This window comes from Molossus molossus, unplaced genomic scaffold (genome assembly GCF_014108415.1).
Source record: "Molossus molossus isolate mMolMol1 unplaced genomic scaffold, mMolMol1.p scaffold_m16_p_23, whole genome shotgun sequence".
NCBI lineage: Eukaryota > Metazoa > Chordata > Mammalia > Chiroptera > Molossidae > Molossus > Molossus molossus.
In genome coordinates, this window is record NW_023425359.1 from 14631141 (window position 1) to 14648794 (window position 17654).

General features: G+C 37.1%; 1 protein-coding gene across 6 annotated transcripts in view; it reads left to right on the top strand.

The window, feature by feature from the left end:
- ENAH (ENAH actin regulator) overlaps positions 1-17654 on the top strand; it is a 126177-nt gene that overhangs the window by 70911 nt on the left and 37612 nt on the right. Inside the window, exon 4 of one of the 6 annotated variants that reach the window (XM_036277684.1) lies at positions 17570-17626. The exons of the other annotated variants lie outside the window; for them this stretch is intronic. Coding sequence (XP_036133577.1) covers positions 17570-17626 — 57 coding nt within the window. The remainder of the gene's footprint in view (positions 1-17569; positions 17627-17654) is intronic. 6 annotated transcript variants of the gene reach the window in all.

Here is a 17654-nt window from a genome sequence, read left to right on the forward strand (position 1 = left end):
GATGTTTCTCTCTCTCTCTCTCTGTTCCTCTCCCTCCCTCCCACTCTACCTGAACAAAAAATGGAAAAATGTCCTCGGTGAGGATAAAAAAAAAAAAAGAAAAAGCCACTACTGAGGCTATGAACCTCAAGTAGGACTATGTCTCCTTCATCCTAGTAGGTAAAAATTTGATTCTAAAAGTTTCAGGGTTTTAGGAGTGCCCTCAGGTGGTATAGCTATGAATTGCATCTCCCCTGACACTACATAGTGGTTAGAAAGCTATGTAGAAATAATTCACTTAAAAAAATTCCCAGGATTTTCGCCCTGGCCAGTTTTCTCAGTGGTTAGAGCATCGGCCTGTGGTCCAGAGAGACCCGGGTTCAGTTCCTGCTAAGGGCGCGTACCTCGGTTGCAGTTTGTCTCCGGCCCTAGTTGGTCGTGCAGGTGGCAGCCACTCGATGTGTTCCTTTCACATCAATGTTTCTGTCTCTCTCTCTCTCTCTCTCTCTCTCTCCCTCTCTTTCCCTTCCATTGTATCTGAACAAAAAATGGGAAAATGTCCTCGGGTGAGGATGGAGAAAAAAAAAATTCCCAGATTTAAGACTGTATATATATCAGAGATGAGCTCTATTTTTGTTTAAAACACAGAGAAAGGTTTACACCAATGTATTATTATCTCTTTGGGGAGGTAGGTTTTATAATCAGAAAATAAATGTTATATATAAAACAATACAAATGCAATTACTCTTACCTTTGCTGTGCATTTAGTAGTGATCCATATGATATACGTATTTCATAAACAAAACTTATTCATATATTTTAAGAGGAATGACTTATGTAGTCAGATTAAGATTTGATATTTTGTTGAAGGTACAAAATTTTAAAACCTGTTACAGATACATTAAATTTTATTTGTTCCTCCTCTCATTGTGAAAGAAGATGGAAACATCTAGCCCATGTATTAGTTTATTTCAAATGTGAATTTCAGTGCAAGAAGACATTTTGGAATCTTGCCAGAAACCATGGTATTATGCCTAATAGGATGGTTTATATTAGATCTCTTTTGAGGAAATTAATATCTGTATAAATAATTTGCACATAACCTTCATATCTTATCTATTTTGAGAAAATAAATGACTGGAACTTCTCCTCGTTTGTGAGTAAGTCCAGAAAATAGCATAGAAAAGTCTGCATGTATACAGTCTTGTATGTGGATTTTCTAAGTTACAGTACTTACCTTGTAGGCATCAGCATTTTATCAGCATTCTAGTGTAAGTATAGAATTGCTTTACTGTCACCATAGATTTATCATAGGAAAGAAACTCTTAATATTCTATTAAATGGGTCAACTACATAACAAAATAATTAAAGGACCAAAGTCAGGTAGATATATATGACAATCATATTTGGTATCCCCATGTTTGGAACAAACTAGCATTTTAATTTCTAAACCTTCAAAAGAATATATACTTGTCTTAGGAGATAAGTGTTACTAATTTAAAGTAGTTAGAATTACTGTTGTTGATCTGGTCATCAATTTTTTTTAAACCAATGGAAAGGATAGTTTTTATCAGTGTGTAGTTACACAGTTTGCTTTCAAAGTGCCAATGTTAGTGTTTATTTCTTCTGATCTTGATATTTTGTAATTAATGAGTCTTAGTATGGAAAGACTCAATTACATTCTCCATAATTTCCACATTATGGAAAGTTTGGTAAATGAGAAAATCGCCCTTCATCTCACTAGCTACATGAGCATTTTGGAAAGGCAAAAAAATTTACTAGATTCTTCTTAGATGATTTTGAAACTTTATTGTCTTTTCTGTCACAGTCTCAACCTGTAATACCATGGGCTGAGGAAAGAGAGAAACATGGAAGAAGTTGGTCATCCTTGTCATCTGCTTGCATCATGGTGCAAGTCATTGGCAAAGAGGCTCTTGGGTTTATAGCTTTTTCATCAAAGAAAACAAAGCATATAAAATGGTTGATGTTTTTCATAGTCTGATTTATTTAGAAAATGACTTTTCATAAATTTCTTTAGTTAAACACTAATTTCTGGGTTTTTTGTTTTGTTTTACTAATTTTTATATGTTTTTTATTGATTTTTTTTTTAGAGGGAGAGGAAGGGGGAGAGAGAGAAACATCGATCGGCTGCCTCATGTATGCCCCCCCTACGGGGGATCAAGCCTGAAACCCGGGCATGTGCCCTGACTGGGAATCGAACCAGGACCTCTCAGTTCATGGGACAATGCTCAGTCCATTGAGCCATACTATCCAGCTCATTTCTGATTTTTGATGCTATTAATTGGTTTGGAAGTGGAGGCATGGGAGTAGGTAGATGGTAAAAATAAGGAATGTCCTTGGGAAAGGACTTAATTTTTTCTGTAAATCTCCATCAAAGTAGGATAGGTATGTACCTTATTCCAGGTTTATTTTGTAGGCCCCCTCCCATCCACCTAAATAAACATACCCAATAATGTCACCTCTCATCTTGAACATCTTTCCCTTCCACCGTTGTTTGCTTTGGGTTCACAGCCAGTTCCTTGCTAAAACCATCCATTATCTTTCTGCCAAAATCAAGTTGAAAAAGGTTAACCTGTGTGTCTCCTCCCTAAACAAACAATATACCCCATAAATCTCTGATCAAAAGCAGAAGAAACAGATTAATCCATAAAGGTAAAGCAACTACAGACATTAGTCTTTTCTACTTCTTAATACCTTACCACATTTTAAAACCATTTTTAAAATACCGAATACTTCTGTTTATTTTATTAGGTATTGATGCCAGTATTACCCATTGAATATTGATAAATCCTTCTTAGTGATTTTTAGATTTTTTAAGGTTATAGATACCTTTGTTCAAATAAATTTTTAAAAAGAAGTTCAGTGCATAAACAGACCAAAAAAAAGGAGCTTCTCTAGTTAATGGGGGGAGGGGAGGTTGGGAGCCCATAGCCACTGAGGCACATACCAGAGCAGGATTTGAAAATTACTAACCTATCTTTTTTACCAAAGCTAATAATTATACAGTTCTCTCTTCCTCTCTCCCTTGTAACCCTAAGTCTTCTAAATCCTCAAATTTTTTATATTAAAAAAAAAAAATAGCTTGGGGCTTGTCATGCCGACCTTTACAAGGTGTTCTATATGTTTAATATTTTCATTTCTTTGGAAAAGGGTGGGTGGCAGAAATGTTTTTCTTTATTTTGTTTTTAACTTGGTGTGCAATTATCTAATACACTGGAAAGTACAGGAGGTGCTAAATACAGTGAGTTATATTTGGAATTTAAGAAACAAAACTCACATGTAACATTTTTTAAAAAGAGTTGAAATAGTGCTCTTCCTTTTATACCAAATATACCAAATGCTGCAGTTTATCTGTTTCTGTTGTCTGATGGAAATGGACTTGATTTTAAACAAGTGCGTTCAAAACATGTTATTCAGACTGATGTTTTGGATTTCTATATTATTTATCAAGTATGTGTATAGCAATTATACAGATAATAGTTACAGATTATGTAAAATATAAGTCAGTCCCGGTAATGATTGGTAGAGGTAAAATTACTCAGTGTTTTATTTTGAAAAAGGTGTAAGTCATTTGAAAACAGGAGGTAATATCTTAAATTCACTCTTTGGCTCACTCTCTGACGGGAACTCATGTGCACGCAGCGAGGTTATCGTACTGCTTGTGCTCACTCAACCCAGACCAGACATGTCCTTCTAGGGGGAAACCTCAGTGTTTGCCACTGACAAACCGCTTCTGCTCGATTTTTTAAAAATTTCTACTGAAAATAAGAATGTAGTCAAAGATACTCTGGAAATTTCTTTAGTTTTTATAAATAAATATAAGTATTGAGATACTGTTTATTTATTTACTGATAATTCGGCCTAATATACCTTCTGATGTGAGCATTTGTGTAAATTTTATCTCAGCATTTTTAAGTCTTTTTGAGATTTTTAAAGATTAATTGGATTTAAGAGATCTCAAAGAGTTTCTAGAAATACCTTATATTTGTAGTGACACTTATTTTCCAGATTGCCATTATTCATGAGAGCAGTATTAAGGTTATATCACAAAGATCATCAAATGTGTTTTGAGCATAGATACTTACACTAGACATTGGGAATCATACTGACAAGATGAGGCTTATTCCTTGCCTTGCAGGATTTCACAGTTGGGCTGGAGCTGCTAGAAACAAGGTCAGCAGAATTAGAATACATTTTGAAGAAAATTCCAGGGTTAAGGAAATTTCTCAAGAGGAGATGATGCTCGAGCTATGTCTTGAAGCATAAATAGGCCTCCAGAACATTCTGGGCAGGCTTGGAGGCATGAACGTGCAGCAGTTGGGAAACAACAGATGAACTGTGTAGGGGCGTGGGCATGTGCATATGTATGAGGGGAGGAAAATCCTAAGAGATAAAATGGGAAAGGTTGGGAAGGACCTTGCATTTTTGCTGAGGAGTGCCGCATATTATGCAGTCAGTGGTCCAGTCACTGAAGGGTGCTAAATAAATGTTTGATGTAATTAATCAGGTTTGTGCTTTAAACCAAATGTAATGGATTGGTATGTGGTTACAAGAGTAGAGGTCAGTTTAGGACACCTTGTCATAATATCGATGAGAAAGATGAAATGACATAGTATGAGGAGGAAAGGACCAGAGGGAGGAGGACATGACAAACTTTTATTTAGTGCCTACTATACCTGCCAAGCCGATGCTCTAGGCCTTTGACTCATCCTCTCATCTAGTCGTTAAAGCAGTTCTGAGGTGGATAATCTGTTTCTGGGTGCCTGCTGTGTGCCAGATCCTAATTGGACACATACACCACTGATAATCATTGTAACAACTATGCAATATTGGTAGTATTACCTTTGTTTTAGAGATTCGATTTGGGCTTACAGAAGGTCACTGGACTTGCCCAAAGGCCGACAGCTAGACAGGGGCATAACTGGCATTTAGACCCAGATCTGGTTTGACAATTCATCCTCTTTCCATACTTCAGTGAGATGTAATGGACAGGCCAGGAAGGGGAGAATGAGATGTGTCATTTTGGGCTGGTGAAGTTGGGTCTGCCAGCCAGAGATGGAGAGGAAGAGAATGGGAATACTGGGTAGGCATAGCACATTTGGGGTACTACATTAATACTTCTTATATATAAAATCTATAATAATAAAATCATGTGAAACTGGATCCCAAAAGGATCCCAAAGGTAACTTTGCACAGTGTCTTTCACTTTGAGCTTTCCTAAATCAACTAATCTTACGGGGGAAGTAACATTTTGAAACAGTTTTGGGGTTGGGGCTGTGGGACAGTCTTTTGGTGGGTGCTTCACTCTCATACTCCCTCTTCCACAGTCTTCTTCATTTATAAACTCACAATCTTCAAAATAATGTGAGATTAATCTGTTGGTACTATTGCTCCCAATGTCCAATTAGGAAGATTGACCTGGAGAGATGGGACTTCCTGAAGTTGGGCATGCCTGGAAAGGAAGCTACAACTGGGGTTGATTCTCCTGATCTTTAGGCCATTTCTTTTTTTTCTGCTTTTCTGCATTTCAATTCAAGATCATCAAAGCATATTTTATTTTTTTCCTTTATTGATTTTAGAGAGAGAGGAAAGGAGAGGGAAAGAGAGATGGAAATGTCGATGAGAGAGAACATTGATTGGTCACCTCCCTCATGCCCCCCACTGGGGATCACAACCTGGGCATGTGTCCTGGCCGGAAATTGAACCGGCGACCTCTTGGTACATGGGTCGACACTCAACCACTGAGCCACACCGGCCGGACCTCAAAGCATTTTTTTTTTATCCTCACCCAAGGACATTTTTCCATTTTTTGTTCAGGTAGAATGGAGGGAGAGAGAGGAACAGAGAGAGAGAGAGAAACATCGATGTGAAAGGAACACATCGAGTGGCTGCCACCCTCACAACCCAACCAGGGCCCGGGACAAACTGCAACCGAGGTACGTGCCCTTAGCGGAAACCGAACCCGGGTCTCTCTGGACCGCAGGCCGGCGCTCTAACCGCTGAGCCAAACTGGCCAGGGCTCAAAGCATATTTTAAAAGGCATTTGAGGGAAGTCAGTTTAGGGTAAAAAAGTAGGAAAGAGACAAACTTCCACTTGTTTTTTTGTTTGTTTGTTTTATGATTTTTAGTACAATGTTAAAGTAAGGTCTTCATTGTGATTTAGTGGAAAGAATTTACACTCAGAGTCAAAGACTCCAGTCTTGTTTCTCCCTCTGGTGGCAGGTTGCCTTCTCTAAAGCTATTTCCTTATATGTAACATGTGGATCATGAAAATATCCACGTTAGGATATCATTATGGGAATTAAATGAGATAGAGAATGTTGCATTTTAAACCATAGAATGTTGTATTTGAATGCTAACATTTAAAAATACATATGTGTAATTCTACTCTGTGGCCCTGGCCAGTTTTGCTCAGCGGTTAGAGCTTTTAGCCTGTGGTCCAGAGAGACCCAGGTTCAGTTCTCGCTAAGGGCATGTACCTCGGTTGCAGTCTGTCCCCGGCCCCGGTTGGGGTCGTGTGGAAGGCAACAGTTGATGTGTCTCTCTCACATCAATGTTTCTTTCTCTATGTCTCCCCCGCTCTCTGTCACTCTATCTGAAAATCAATGGAGAAATATCCTTGGGTGAGGATTTAAAAAAAAAAAAGAATGTGGTACATTTACACAATGGAATACTACACGACTATGGAAAAAGGAACTCTTACCCTTTACAAAAGCATGAGTGGACCTGGAGATTATTATGCTAAGCAAAATAAGCCAGTCAGAGAAAGAAAAATATCTCATGATCTCACTTATATGTGGGATCCAATGAACAAAATAAACTGATGAACAAAATAGGACCAGAGGCATGGATATATGAACAGACAGACATATCTCAGAAGGGAGGGGCTGAGGGGGAGGGACTGGAAGAGATTAACCAGAGAACAAATGTATATGTGTATATGCATAACCTATGGACACAGACAGTGTGGCAATGGCCTGGGGGGATATGGGTTGGGTAGGGGGAGAAGGGGGTAAATGGGGGACATCTGTAACAGTGTCAGCAATTCAAAATGAAAAAGAAGTCTGGCTACCCATTTTCATATGACAGCAATAGAGATCTCTGGGAGACTCATATTTGTTTGTAGATTTTGTAGTAACTAAAATTATCTCTGTTAAATGAAGAAAATCAGTTGTTTGGGAGAAAGGTGAAATATGAAAATATAGTTCCACATAAGTTTGAAATTTTACTCTGAACTTGAGTCCAGGTATTACAAAGAAAGCTACATAGACACAATTTTGTCTTGAAATAGCTCACAGGCTGGCTAAAGAAGCTCCATTAATTTCTCTTTATTTTTTTTTCTTAAATCCTCACACAAGGAATTTTTCCATTTTCAGACAGAGAGGGAGGGAGGAAGAGAGAGAGAGAGAGAGAGAGAACCATTGACAGGTTGCCTCTTGCACCTCAACCAGGGCAGGGACCAAACCGCAACTGGAGTACATGCCCTTGATCAGGATCAAACCCATGAGACTTTGGTCTGTGGGCCGATGCTCTAACTGCTGAGCCAAACCGGCCAGGGGCATTAATTTCTTTATTAGACATTAAATCAAAATTAGAGAATGAATAAACAATGTACATCATACATTCTAGTGATAGGGTTATACTTACCCTAATACTAAACTTCTTTGTTTGGGACTAAAACTTACGAGCTCTTTGTAGAGATATGCTTACTGGAAACTATTCAGAAGTTCTAATGAACTATGTTGACATTTTAGGAATTTTTGGATCTTGTGATTATGCCAAGATACTGATAAGAAAAGTTTAAAAAGTCCCAGTAGTTTGGGACTTTATTATATTATATATCCTTGATTATTTGTGAAAGAACAAAAATTAATGATAAGTAGAGTTTCTTTGAACAAGCTCACTTTTAATTTCGAGTCCGAGGGGGTTGGTTAAAATAATGAAAGGGTTTCTAGCTATTGAAACTGTCTACCTCTCATTCTTGTTTCTCTGCTTCTCTGGCAGTTGGGCATCTTAATAATGTATTTATCTGATAAAGTCTACCTGGTGACTTCGGTTCTCTTCAGGCTTATATTACAGTAGCTTGCAATTTAATTTGTGGTGCTGCATTGATTTGAGGATGTCATCCACGATTCCTTCCATGTTTTTCTGCATGAGAATAATTTGTATATAATTACTTGTATCTCTGAATTTTAATCATATTTGTTGCCTGTAAATTAGAGAAGTATTTGCCGGATGTTAAATAGTCAAAAATTCTGATACTGTTTTATAAGACTTTTTCATCTCTAAAGATGCAGAGGGTAGGAAGAAGCTTTAATACAATAGAATCTATATCTTGTTGTCCAGTGATGGTAAGAAATGAATTGCAGGAACCACTTCCATTCTGGTGACACCAGTCACAGCACAGAGTAGCAACCAAACCTGCTCCTAATTTTGCACATGTTTTTATCAGTGTGCAAGTGTAATGGGTTGTCCGTGTTAGGGGTTCAGCAAAGAGCATGTGCACACGGGTGCAGTGCCTCTGAATGAACATGCTTCCCTATTTTATGATATAGGCAAGATAGAAAATTTCTAATCAGATTTTTGAAGATGGTGGTATTTTTGAAATCAGTATTTTATATATTAAAAATATTGTGACATTGTTTCATAAATCCATACAAAAATTCCTAAGAAGGCCCTGGCTGGTTTGGCTCATCGGTTAGAGTGTCGGCCTGCGTCCCTCGGTTGCAGTTTGTCCCTGGTTCTGGTTGGTTCATGTGGGTGGCAGCCACTCGCTGCGTACCTTTCATGTTGATGTTTCTCTCTCTTCCTCCCACTCTTTCTGAACAAAAAATGAAAAAATGTCCTCGGATGAGGATTAAAAAATAAAAAATTATAGGAGTTAGATGGTCTCATCATCTAAAAGAAGAAAAGCCACAGCACTGAATCGTTTGTATTCCTAATAAGGTACTGTGTTACGTGCTATGAGAGAAACAAAAATGAATAAATAATTCATAATTGTTGACCTGGAGGGTTTGTTAATTGTGTAGAGAAAATAAGACATGATAAAAAAAATATATAGGCAGTGTAAGTACCATTAGTGGCACAGAGTGGAAATTAGGAAGCGAAATAAGCAAAAATAACAGGCTACTCATGGACAGAGATACCCAAAACAATTCTTACAAGGTAAACCTGCTCTTTCTGTGGGTTTTTGCAACTTCAGAGGTGATTCATGCTAGAAAACAAATGACTTCTCTTTTCTGGAAATTTTCAGGAGTTTTTGGCAGTGACAGTGCCATTCACATAGGGAGAAATACATTTTTATTTTGGAGTTTCCTGTGCAAATAATGACCTGATCTTTACTTTGGTCATACTATACTAAACACAAAATTAATTTTTCTTATTCAGATTTAGAGTCACTGGCCCTCATCAATTTAAATTTTTCTTTAAGCCTTAGAATCATACATTACCAATTTGAAGATACTGGCTAGGTGAATGACAGTAAATCCCAGGAAATGGGTCCCTTGTCTCTCCTGATCGACCTTAAGTTAGTAGCAGACAGGGTGGAGTTTTGTATACCTGCTGTATGTGTACCAGATACTCTTGCAATAGCTTTCCATTGCTCTTAGAATAAAATACAGACTCCTTAGTATGATTTTTGGTTCCTTCATGAACTGGTCCTTCTTGACTCTGCATTAAGCAAGCACACTCTCCTACATCCAGGTCCTTGTACTGTTAGTTCCTTCTTCCACCACTATGGGACTTACTTTTATCAAAACACTTCAAAGTGTTCATTTTTGGACTGTATAAGGAATTTGGCAGAACCAAAGTTAGTAACAATGCTAATACAGTGACACTAGCAGATTTTATTTGCACATAAGTGTCTCTTTGTGTTGAAGAGACACATACATATGTTTTTAGTGTAGCATGTAACCTTATTAACTGGACCAACAGATGATATATAAATAGACCTCAAATCTATTTAATGCAGTAGTAGTAATTTATAGTATTATTTACAGGAACGGATGTTTGAATCTCTAGAATTTTGTTCTTAAGAAGCCATAACTATTTTTCTGCCCCAAAGGGACACTATTCTTTTGGTGATCAGCTTGAATTACATCTTTTCCTTCTTAAGTAGGTGCTTTGGCCTTAGTTTGGATAATATAGTTTTATATTCAAATATCACATCCCAGACAAATACTAGGTCTTCAGGACTCTGTGACATTGTCAATAGTCTTAGCAGTTATTTCTCTGCCAGAACTTATTCTTTTATTCATTGAAGTATGAATTTGGCCTGGCCGGTGTGGCTCAGTGGTTCAGCATCGACCCATGCACCAAGAGGTCGCCAGTTGGATTTCTGGTCAGGGCACATGCCCAGGTTATGGGCCCCATCCCCAGAGGGGGGCATGCAGGCCAATTGATGTTTCTATCTCTCTCTTTCTCCCCCTTCCTCTCTTTCTAAAACCAATAAAGAAAAAAAAAAAAAAAGCAAAGTATGAATTTGAACAAGTATTATTTAAAACTTGCCACCAATATTTCTTGTGCATTTTATTTTCTGCAAATTGTGATGATACAATCCCTGCAGCCGGCTTGTAGGGTCTTGATTTGCTTAAAAGCAAGTATAGCGTAAGGTGGTTGCCAGAGGCAATTCAGCCAGATTGTCTTTCTAAAGATACCTGCCTGTTTTCTAAAGTCAACCCCTCCCCCTTAATGTTGCTCTGTGCCCTGCCTTCTGATGGTTCTTGGTCATAAGGCTTGGGGAGAGAATTTGCCTTCATCTATCTGGATTTCAGCACTCTGAGAACTGGCTGTGGACCAGACCACTTTCTTGCTTTTTGTTGGTGGTGTTGTTGTTAATCCTTACCTGAGAATATTTTTCCATTGATTTTTAGATAGAGTGGAAGGAAGGGAAGGAGAGAAAAAGAAACATCAATGTGAGAGAGACACAGTGATTGGTTGCCTCCCATACTTCCCCAACCAGGTGGGGGACCAAAGTTGCAACCCAGGTACATGCCCTTGACTGGGAATCAAACCCATGACCCTTGGGTCCTTGGGCCAGCGCTCTAACTGCTGAGCCAAACCAGCCAGGTCTCTTTCTTGCTATTTATTTATTATTATTGTTATTATGATTTTTTTTATCCTCACCGGAGGACATTTTTCCTTTTTTTTTTTGTTCAGATAGAGTAGGAGAGAGAGAGAGAGAGAGAGAGAGAGAGAGAGAGAGAGAAACATCAACGTGAAAAGGACACATCGAGTGGCTGCCTCCGGCACGACCCAACCAGGGCCGGGGACAAACCGCAACTAAGGTACGTGCCCTTAGCGGGAACCAAACCCGGGTCTCTTTGGACCGCAGGCCAACGCTCTAACCGCTGAGCCAAACCAGTCAGGGCTCTTTCTTGCTATTTATTTATTATTATTTTAAAATATGTTTTTATTGAGTTTTAGAGAGAGACAAAGGGAGAGGGAGAGAGAGATAGAAACACTGACGAGAGAGACACATTAATTAGCTGCCTCCTGCATGCCCCGCACTGAGGATCAAGCTTGAAACCCTGGGCATATGCCCTGACTGGGAATTGAACTGACAACCTCTTAGTCCATGGGTTGATGCTCAGCCACTGAGCCACACTGGCTGGGTTATTTCTTGCTTTTAAAGAATTAGTTTTTTCCTGGAAGTTTGTGGGATCCCAGCTTCACAGTTTATTAAAAACTTGAGATATAGGTTTTCTGGGTTTTTTCTTGACTTTATACTGAATTTGTTGTTTTTCTGTTTTTGATCCTCACCCTAGGATATTTTTTTTACATTAATCTTCACATAGAGCTGGAGGAAGAGAGATATGATTGGTTGCCACCCGTACGAGCCCAACTGGGGCTGGGGATGAACCGCAACTGAGGCACGTGCCCTTGGCTAGACTCAAACCCAGGACTCTGGTCTGTGGTAACACTGAGTCTTACCAGCCAGGGCAAAGGTTGTTTTTTAGCAAGACATTTTTATTTTTCTAACATCAGTTTTAAAATATTTCTAGTTGCGTATATTTCTCCCATCCCTTTATTATAACATTATACATAAGTCATTCTCATATTCTCTCTCCATTAGCATTGCTTAGGTGGATCAATATATGTAATAGTACTTTGTATACAGCTAGAACATAATATACCTTTAAGGTTTTGTTTTAGTTGAATCTATTCTGTAAAACCCCAACTTATTTTGAGAAAAATGTATTAGTTGCCTATTATGTGCTAAGTACTGTGCTCACTCAAAGTCTAGTGTGGTGGACTGTTGACTCTAAATAGATAACATAATGTAAATAATTCAACAATAACAATAAATTGGAAAGACCTTAGGCTCTACCTGTTGATATTGGGGTTTTTTAATGTGTTTCCTTCTGTGTTCTTCCTGGTATTAAAATTTTCTTTTTTCTTCTCCCGTTTTTTTTTTTTTTTTTTTAATATAACAGTGAATTGCTGTTACTTTTGTATCTTTTATTTTTAGAGGGTGAGTAAGTAAAACAACAAGATTTGGCATGGAAAATATCTAATGAAGAAAGTGGAATGATATAAGCCTACAGATTGAACTAAAATTTAAAAAAAATTACTTAAAATATGGCAATAATTATTTTGTGTACAGTTTTCCTGAAAAAGAAGTACTTTATTGAGTAACATTTATTGAGTCTTAAGAATGGGAACATGACACTCCTAATTTAAAGTTTCCATAACTTTTATATGTTTGGCAACTTAGGTGATGGCCATTTTCATGTTCTTATCTGAATACACTGAACAGGATCCCATCGTGTTTGAATTGGCATACCAATCTGTGACCTACTCATTATGAAATTATTTCTTTAAGGAGTAGTAAAATGAAATATATTTTGTTAGGGATAGAATTATATTTCTGAGACTGAAGTTAATGATGCTTAGTTTGTAGAACAAACTTATTTTTATGTTCTGCTGACAGCCCACACCAGTAGTTTTACTTATATGTAATTTCATTTTATAAACTCCATGTGAAGTAAACAAACCCAGTTTAATTTTTTATGTATTCAACAGAGTTATTTTTAAAAAACTATTTTATTATAAAATGTTATACAAGGTGGGGCCAAAGTAGGTTTACAATTGTTTGTGTGAAAAATAATACAATAAATAATAAATAATAATACAAGAATAAACTTCTGTTTCTTGTACTCACAACTGTAAGCCCACTTTTGCCCCACGCTGTATATTTTTGAATTTTAAAAAGTGAATTTGGTATCGTTGTTTTAGACAGAAGTTGCTTCTTGGTTTGGCTGACGAAGTGTCATGAGTTACCGAGCAGAGAAGAGGAGAAGGAAGGGCACAGGGCTCCTATGGAGAAGCAGACAGCTGTCCTGGTTTAACTAGGACAGTCCTGGTTTTCCATGCACCGTCCTCAATGGATGTGTATTCAGAGTCGTGACCTCGGCAGTGCCTTTGGTTTAGATTCCTGCTGAAAAGCAGCCTGGTGGCGGGACCTGCCGTGTGCCTTTCCAGACCAGCTGAGTGTTTGGAAAGGGCATCCAGGTCCCGGCTCTGCAGTCCTTGCAGACACTCGGGTCACATTGGTATTATCAGTGGAGTCACTTCCTTCATTGTTCACATTCAGTTCTCTTGTCAGAAACTAGAGCCAGTTAGAGCTCCGCCTGACAAGGACTCTAAAGTCCAGCACAGCATTTTGGTTTTCAAGTGAGAGTATATTTTGTTTTTCAGATTGTGCTTATTATAGAAATTTAAGCAGTATAGAAAAGCATAAAGAAGAAAGTAAGATTACCTAAAATCCCACCACCCAGAGGGGTAATCATTTTTAATATTTTCCGTAATGGAAAAGGGATAGGCATTGAGATATTTTTCAACTTTGTGTTTTAATTAATCATGTCTGAGAAGAACATACTCCCCACCCCCTTTAACAGCTCTATTGAGCTCTACTTCACATACCATGTGGTTTACCCATTCAAAGTGTACAAGTCAGTGGATTTTAGTATATTCACAGGGTTGTGCAATTATCACGACAATCAGTTTTTAAACATTTTCATCATGCCAAAAAGAACCCTGTGCCCTTAAGCCACCATCACCAACGTGCGCCCTTACCTAACACTTCCAATTTCTCCATAGTCGCAGCTTCTGGCAACCACTAACTTACTTTCTGTCTCTATCAGAAAGTATATATCAGGACTGGATATATTCAGGCTGTTCCCCCAAAATGTATACAGGGTGTATGTGGATTCTATTACATTTTGAAAATGAAATGTATTTTAATAAACACTGGCTTTATAGTTATTCAAAGTTGTGTATACATTTTTGGACACCCTCCATATAAATATATATGGTATATGTATAATATATATATATTCTCAGTTTATCTATCTATGGTGTATATATATATCTTCTTTATCCATCAGTCTGTTGATGGGCACTTAGGTTGTTTCAATATCTTAACTGTTGTGAACAGTGGTGCAGTGAACGTGGGACTGCAGATCTCTCTTTGAGGTTCTGTTTTTATTTCCTTTGGATATACAGCCAAAAGTGGAGTTGCTAGATCATATGGTAGTTCGGTTTTTATTTTTTATGAGGAATCTCCATTCTGTTTTTCTTGGTGACAATACCAATTTATGTGCCTATAGTACCTGTTTTGTTTTTTTTATAATGCAGGCAACCATACCACTGCAGTGTCTACCTCCAGTCTACTCTAGATACCTTACAACAAACACAAACACATTCGCTTTTCATTCCCCCTCAAAAATGCATATAGTCGAACTTTGCAACCACGAGGTTAATACCTGGGGGCCTTATTGATGGTCAAAAGTGCAAACGTTGCTCATTTGGATGCTGATGCTGTGCACTGAACAGACCAGCTTTCCAGGGTGCAGATCAAATTATAACCAGCTTTGAGCAAACATTGCCTCACTTAATCCTCAGAGAAAATGCTGAGATGGGTACTGTCCCCATTACAAATCGCCTTGGGACCAACTGCTAATAGTGAAAACCTCTAGTGTTTGAAACATGAATGCTAAGGGTCTACTATGATAATTATATGTAGCAATAAAATACAGTGATGCTAATCACATCTAAACAGCCTGTCACTTGCTGCTACTAATATGCCACCCAATGTTTCTGCATTTCTCTGCTCATACAAAACACTTAATGGTAAAGAAGGTTAACTGGCAGGGGGAGAAGCCTGAGAAATATGGAATAGCACTTTTACAGACTACATTATAAATAAATGGACAACCATGACAAAACTTTTAAAATTAGAGTATCTGATAGCAATAGCCATTTTTCTTCTCAAGTCTAAATAAATATTAAATGTTGCTGTTTTGATACAGGAACCTCCTCAGTTCAAGAGGCCTGTCCTAATTTGTCTCAGGCTTAAGCCTATTTTAATAGGGCTAACTTAAAGAGAAATGTCCTCTCATAGGTGAAATGTGTGAACTATATGGAATATTGATGCTAGTACTAAAACTAATTATGCTGTATCATTACATTGCTGAATTTACTCAGCTGGAAAGGGAATGTTCTTTCCCATATTCCACCCTCCTCCCCTGTGGAGTGAAAAAAGAGTTAATAGCATCAGTATTAAGCAGGAAATGCTGTTAGCAGTATGCATATGATAGAATGAATAATTTAGTATCTTTGGGAAATGCAAACTGCAGTAGAATTCGAGCAACCGGATCAGAATTGAGATCAGTATTTTTCTTATGTGATGGTAAGAAGTAAAGTCAGTAGACAGAAGATGCTTAAAGATACCAAGTGCCAGAATGGTGCATAATAATTTAAACTGTGATGAGATTGGGAGTTTGGGGTTAAAAATGTTTTGTCTTATGCAGTAATAATGATTTACCTGCATTCTGACAATTGTCAGATGACTTTTTGCCAAAATGATTGGTAATGGACCATGGTCGTTTCTTTGCTGTCAGAGACAAGATCATTTCCCAGGTTTTTCTTGTAAGTTTTTATATTTGCCTTCTGCCCCCCCTCCCCCGCCAACCCCAATTAAATGTGAATTAAAGGAACTGAAGGATAAAACCTGAAGACTAGGCATATTTATTTAATAAAGGCTTTGTAGAAGTAGTCATTTATAAACATTGGTAAGACAGTTTTTAAAGTTTAAATTTAAAATATAATTGAAAAATTTCTAAATTGTTTATCTCCTTTGGAATAATCTAATTAGCTTGGTATCCATTTTATGTGTATGCCTGTGGTCTTTTTTATGTCATTACTGTAAATGTTGTACACGTGACTTTAATAGTAGATTGGGTAGTTGGCAGTACTTAGCAAAGGGGACTTTTATCAATCGTTATTTATTTTGATTGAAAATGTCTGCTGAATGTAATATTTTTAAAACAAGATTTATAATTTATTGGACTTAAATCAACTTTTTAAACATGATTAAAACTTCTTGAATTAAGATTTATTACCATTTTCAGGTGGGCATTTTCAAAATATAAATTGGTTTGGTTCTGATTCTATGCAAACTTTAGTAAGGATAAATTGTATTATTTGAAGAATACAGTTTTAGAGAAAATCTAAACTAGTCTTGTTTGCCTTTATGTAGTCTTTTTTAAGTTGATATATTTCTAACCTGTTTATTGTTTCTGGTTAATACCAATGGGAAAAAAATCTTTCCCATGCTGAAAATAATTTCTTTAGGATTTTACAGAAAATTACTGATGTAAAGTTTCGAATGTCACTAATGTAATACCTTAAAAATCTAATCTTGTTATTTTCTACTCCAATTTTGAGTGTCACTTTGATTTTATATAAGCCCTTTCCTTCTTCATAAATTATCACCTCTTCTCATTGAGTTTTGTCTCATAAAGAGAATGTACTTCATTAATGCTTAAGGTAAATTTTAATGTAGATAGCCTAAATATTAAATGGCTGTTTGATGATGTGACTACACATTTTAATAAGATAATTTGTCAAATACGTATATATATACGATTGGGAAAAAAGAAAACAATAAAATGTGGCTTGGTGAAACAATGAATAGTTTTGATGTTTTTCAAAGTGGAAGCAAATGAAGATATTTTTATTTTACATCAGTGAATATAAAACACTTTGCTTGCTATATATAGGCTGTTTAAAGCCGCTTTAGTCTTTTTCAACTAGTAGAAATGAATATTCCTGTTAAGTTTAAGCATTTTCCCTAAATGTTTTTTTCAGCTGCAAATTCTTTTCAATGAGCAATAATAGAAGAGGGCAGATACCATGAAATTAACTCTAATGGCCATGGATCTTGACTTCCCGTACCGCAGCTTTATTTACTTTTAAAAATATAGTTGTAATACATAAATCATTGTACTCTCTGATTGTATAATTCAGGAGATAATAAAGCATTATTTGAGCTGTGGCTTACGTACAGTGTTTTTCCACAAATGAGATCACACGTAACTTTTTTTGTAAAACTAATGTTAAAGAGGGTTGGCTTTTATTAAGTCACAGAGCTTCCAGAATGAGGATCTAGGTAGGAAGTATGTGTAAATACATTTTGAACCTTTCAAAGCACCTTTTAGTTTTTGTCAAATTCTTCAGATGGCCCCATTGTCCTTTGCAGCTTCTAACACCAAGGTGTCTGTTGCAGCCCAGAGCAAGGTTACTGCTACCCAGGACAGCACTAATTTGCGATGTATTTTCTGTGGTAAGCAACATTATGTTTACATTACTTT